Source organism: Olea europaea, chromosome 18 (genome assembly GCF_002742605.1).
Source record: "Olea europaea var. sylvestris chromosome 18, O_europaea_v1, whole genome shotgun sequence".
Lineage (NCBI taxonomy): Eukaryota > Viridiplantae > Streptophyta > Magnoliopsida > Lamiales > Oleaceae > Olea > Olea europaea.
Window position 1 is genome coordinate 26,650,052 of NC_036254.1, and position 5,506 is coordinate 26,655,557.

At 33.6% G+C, this 5,506-nt stretch overlaps 1 protein-coding gene across 1 annotated transcript; it reads left to right on the forward strand.

Moving 5' to 3' along the window:
• The first annotated feature begins 2,444 nt into the window (after positions 1–2,444).
• Positions 2,445–4,772, forward strand: LOC111366936 (zinc finger MYM-type protein 1-like). The gene is made up of 2 exons (XM_022987618.1): positions 2,445–3,747; positions 3,853–4,772. Exons 1-2 carry the CDS (start codon positions 2,445–2,447, stop codon positions 4,770–4,772), a joined length of 2,223 nt encoding a protein of 740 aa, XP_022843386.1.
• The last annotated feature ends 734 nt before the right edge of the window (positions 4,773–5,506 follow it).

A 5,506-nucleotide genomic window follows, 5' to 3' on the forward strand; every position in this document is an offset into this window, starting at 1 on the left:
CAATGACTTGCCCTAACTTGTTATTGAAGATATTGGAAATATTTGAAGCCTTGTCGACTTATATAATTGCGACCTGGTCGACTTATATGATTGGTTATTGTAGGATGAACAATTGCACAAGCGCACGTAGTAACTATATTGAAAATTGTAATTATGAGATGATTGAGATATTTTGTAATTGTTTTTTAGGTTCATCATTGGACATTAGATATAGACTCATACGCTATGCCTCCTAAATATAAGTCTGGTGCTCAAAAGAGAAAAAGGAAACGAAATGAAATTGCATTAATTCAAAGTCAGGGGATCTTGACAAGTACTTCAAAAGCAACAATGAAATTGCATTGTTTGAACTTTGAAACATTGTTGATTTTGTTAAATTATAATATAAATCTTTTCTATAATATATTTGATGGTTGTTTTAATGTTAGTTTTAAGTTAGCAATAGGTCGCACAATATACCGTTGAATTTTGTATTTACATTGATTTCATCGAAGAGGCCTAATTTATGGAATTTGCCTCAAGCCCTGACAATCACAGGACCTGCCTTGCCTCAAATCATAAATTTTTCTCTTCACAAGTGTCTTTGAGGACTAAATCTGACTAAATCTAAAAACTAAAAAGCCAACAATGAAATGGCAAAAAAATATAATATCTAAAATATTTATGTTATAATGAAATAGTAAAGTCTAAAATCTTCTTCTTAACTTCAGCATGTAAATAACACAATGATACATACACTAATAAGAAAAGCTTAAAAAAGGAAGCTATATGAATTAATTAAACATCCGAATCCAAAAAATAAAAATTTTCAATTTTTGATATCTTGTATGATTCATAAAATAGTCAAAATTCATTGATTTACTCCGCAAAGAAAAATAAATACAGCAAAATTCATGATTTAAAGAGAACGCATGCGCAGAGCCAGACCTAAGGAGAGGCCCAAGAGGCCTCTGCCTCAGGCCCAGCATATTAGGGGGCCCAATAAAAACTTGGAGCCCTATTTTTTTTTTTTTACCCAACTTCAACAACTTGAATTTCAACATTGCAAACTTGCAGTATTACGTCTTCTGCTGTACTGCAGTCACCAATTGCTTCTCCAGTCCTCCTTACGTGACTACGTCTGCAACTCAACTCAAGTACTCAAGACTCAACCACTTCTAAAAGACTAAAACTTACCGGCGACGACACAGTGAGGCGAGTGACACTGTGACAGCATCCTCCGGCTCCGGTTCCTGTGGCGGTTTTTTATTATCGGAAGGACTCGACATTCGGAAAGGTAAGAACTAAGAACTACCGTCTACGGAGTGCCAGTATTTTTAGATCCCGGATCTTTATCTTCTTTTTCTAAATTTGAAAAACTTTTAGGTCAATTTTTTAAGAAAATAGTGGCTGAATTTTGTTTCGCTCCTTTGCGGGTTCAGATATGCCAAAGAAGTATGTGATGTGATAGTGGCAAAAAATGTCTAACGGGGAGGCCGAAAACAATGGAGAAGGCGCAAGCAGCTTTTCTGTTGTGGGTAGAGTTGGAGACTGTTGAGGCAGTTTCTTACTTCTTGGTACGTTTTATATTCAAAATGCAGAAATTTAGTTTACCAGTCACCAGTGCAATGATGTGATCTGCTTTGCAATTTAGCTATGAGGAGGATACTTGGCATTATTAAATTTTATTTGATTAATTGAGCTATTAAACAATGTCTCACTTAAATGGTCGTAAAGATGATTTATATAAGTGATACATTTCTGAATTTGGATTTAGGTGCTTGCTATATGTTAAATTATCTTATTTCATTTACTATGTTATATTGTTGGAATGTTGTATAAAGGAAAAAAACTTGATTATCAAATTTTTGTTTCAAAGAACTTTAGGTCAAATAGTTTAATGTGATGAATTTGTACACTGTTCTACATGTCTTAAAGAGCATTAATTCACTCATTGAAGTAAAGAAGGTTGCAAGAAATACCTTATTTCATTTACTGTTTTATGCTGTTGGAATGTTGTAAAAAGGAAAAAACTCAATTAATGTACTTCATTTGAATTAATTAACTGTGGATGAATGATGATTATACGTGCAAAAAAAGAGGAGGTAGAATTTAAAAGTAACTTCATTCTTATAGCAATAATGAAGTTGAATTTATTGAGTCGAAAATCAAAGGTTATCATTAAAATATTTGGCAAATAAAAAGTTTTGGGTAAGTGAGATTCAAAATTTCAAATTGATTTATTTGTCTATTTGTTGCATCTTGGTGAATGATGGCTTATTCCAATTCTATTTGAATTTTTAATCTTAAATTAATCTAACTTGAGCCTCTTTTACTCTCAAATTTCAGTAAGTGTTTGCTGTTGAGTGGCTTGAATAAAATACTATGGCTCCAAATATGCGTTGGGAGCTCAAAAAAGGAAGAAGGAAAGAGTAGAGGCATTAATTCAAAGCCAAGTTGGAGATATGGATAAATACTTTAATGGCAAGAAAAGAAAAGAGAAAGAAGAAACATCAGAAAATTTAACGATTGAAGAGCAACAAAATCAGAATGATATTGATAATGATCATGTGGATGAACAGAAAGAGAACAAGGAAATTATTGAACCTGAAAATATGGATGAGTCAAAACAGAATGATGAAAATCATGTTCAACATGAAGATTTAAATCAAGAGAATTGCTTCTCTTTGAATTTTAATGATCCTGGAAATTGGAAGGACATTCACATTGATCAAAAGATAAGAAACTTTTTAGTTGAAGTGGGTCCAAAAAGAGTTGATGACATCTTCTTTCCCAGAGATAATAAAGGTAGACATTTTGAATCATCACAATATAAGCGATTAATGGCAAATGGGCAGACAACTGATAGAAGATGGTTAGTGTATTCAATTTCTTTGGATAAGATCTTCTGTTTTTGCTGCAAGTTATTTAAGACAGAAAAAATGGACAAAAATATTGGCCAATTGGGTAATGACGGATACAATGATTGGCATAATATGCATCGGCGTCTTACACATCACGAAGTGTCTAAGGAGCATATAGGTTGCATGATTAGTTGGATGGAATTGGAAAATAGGCTTCAAACAAAACATACAATTGATGAAAGCATACAATTGTCCATCAACAAAGAAAGAGAGCATTGGAGACAAGTGTTAACGAGAATAATTGCTATTGTGAAAAGACTCGCTAAAAATACTTTGGCATTTCGTGGAGATTGTGAGCAACTTTATGTTGAGGACAACGGACTTTTTTTGCAAATGATAGAAATGGTTGCCGAGTTCGATCCAATAATGGAAGAACACATTCGACGTGCCCAAGCACGCGAGATTCAGTATACATATCTGGGCCCTAAGATTCAAAATGAATTGATACAAATGTTAGCAGGCGAGGTGAGAAGTGCAATTGTCACAAAAGTGAAACATGCAAAATATTTTTCCGTCATACTTGATTGTACTCCAGATGCGAGTAACGAAGAACAAATGTCTCTAGTAATACGATGCGTGGATGATTCGATAGACTCGCCGATGGTACAAGAATATTGGATTGAATTTTTGAAGGTGGATGATGCATCAGGATTTGGACTTTTCATCGAGCTTAAAAATGTGTTAAAGAATCTTGAGCTTGATATTGATAATATAAGAGGTCAAGGGTATGACAATGGAGCTAACATGAGCGGAAGACATAGAGGTGTACAAAAAAGGTTACTTGAAATTAATCCTAGAGCTTTCTATACTCCATGTGGTTGCTATAGCCTTAATCTAGCATTATGTGATATGACAAATTGTTGTTCGAAAGCTATGTCCTTTCTTGGAATGATACAACGAATCTACACATTGTTCTCTTCTTCTCCCAAATGATGGAATTTTTTTAAAGATAAGGTTCAAGGTCTGACACTTAAGCCATTGTCACAGACACGCTGGGAAAGTCATGTGGAAAGCGTCCAGCCTATAAAAGAACAATCTGTACAAATAAGAGACACTTTACTTGACTTGGCAAACATTGTTGAAGATCCTAAAACAAAAAGTGAAGCTGAGTCCTTCGCAATATATGAACTTGAAAATTTTGAGTTTTTACTTGGCATAGTAATTTGGTATAAGTTGTTGCATGCAATCAATACTGTGAATAAATTTTTTCAAGCCGAAAACATGGATATTAATGAAGCCATCAAACTTTTACAAGCACTTATTTCATTTCTCGAAGATTATAGAGAATCTGGGTTTGCCAGTGCTATGGATGAAGCTAAACAAATGGCAAGTGAAATGGGAATTGAAGCTGTATTTCAAAAGAGACGTAGCATTCGAAGAAAGAAACAATTCGATGAAAGTGGCACTGAAGAGGTAACATACTCGGCTGAAGATTCTTTTAGAGTTGAGTATTTTCTCTTTATAATTGATCAAGCTCGATCATCACTTCAAACTCGTTTTGAACAATTTACACATTATGAAGAGATATTTGGATTTTTGTTTAACATGGATAGATTAAAGAGTATGCCAGTTGACAGTGTGCTAAAATCTTGTATGAATCTTGAGCAGTATTTAGAACATAATGGACATTCAGACATTTTAGTTGATGATTTATGTTCGGAGTTGATCGTCTCGAGGTGCTATTTAACTAGCGAAACAAAAAGAGCAATTGATGTGCTACATTACTTGAAGAAAATGAATGGTTGTTTTCCGAATGCTTGCATTGCTTACAAGATTTTGCTCACCATCCCGGTTACAGTTGCATCAGCAGAAAGAAGTTTTTCCAAGTTGAAATTGATCAAGACTTATATCCGATCAACTATGTCATAGCAAAGATTGAATGGTTTAACCATGTTATCAATTGAAAAAGAAATGGTTGAACAACTCGACTATACAAAATTGATCGATATTTTTGCCTCGAAAACTGCAAGACGGGTTGTATTTAAGTGATCTTTTAGAACATTTTCACGTTGTTATTCAATTATAATATACATATTTTAAATATTTCATTTTTTTGATTTTATGTTGACAAATTTAGTTTTTTAAATCTCTTATAAATGAAAAAAAAATTAATTGCTTGCTATGATTTATGGGCCCAAAATTTGAATTTCACCTCAGGCCCTACAAAACACAGGTCCGGCCCTGCGCATGAGTAGGCAAAACAAATAATTGAATCATGAAGCAATAAATTTGCACATGAGCTTAATATTTTTTGAATTGTTTGGTGTAACTCAATGGGAGAAGGGCTACGGGTAGACATTGGTGAATGTCAGGGTATGAGTGCTGGATTTCTGCCAAAAAAAATGTCCATGATGGACTAAAGCCTTTATTGACGCCAAAATTTTTTTGTTACCACATTTTCTTGATTTATATCCTTTCCACTTTACTATTCTTCGAAAAGAATTTTTTTTCCTTTTTTTTTTTTTTTATAATTCAGGTGTCCAAGTTTCGTTTGACTAATCCTGAAGAGTGGCGGCCTTTCTTCGAAAAGATTTCATTGTACCTTTATATGCACCTAATTCACAAGAAGTGTTGGGATTGACACAAATTAGTAAAATAGTACT

Bases quoted from the DNA above. Each gene is read 5' to 3' on its own strand.
- LOC111366936 (XM_022987618.1), top strand. From the start codon at position 2,445: ATGGATAAATACTTTAATGGCAAGAAAAGAAAAGAGAAAGAAGAAACA. The intron at 3,748-3,852 runs GTGATATGACAA...ATTTTTTTAAAG, and splicing joins TAGCCTTAATCTAGCATTAT to ATAAGGTTCAAGGTCTGACA.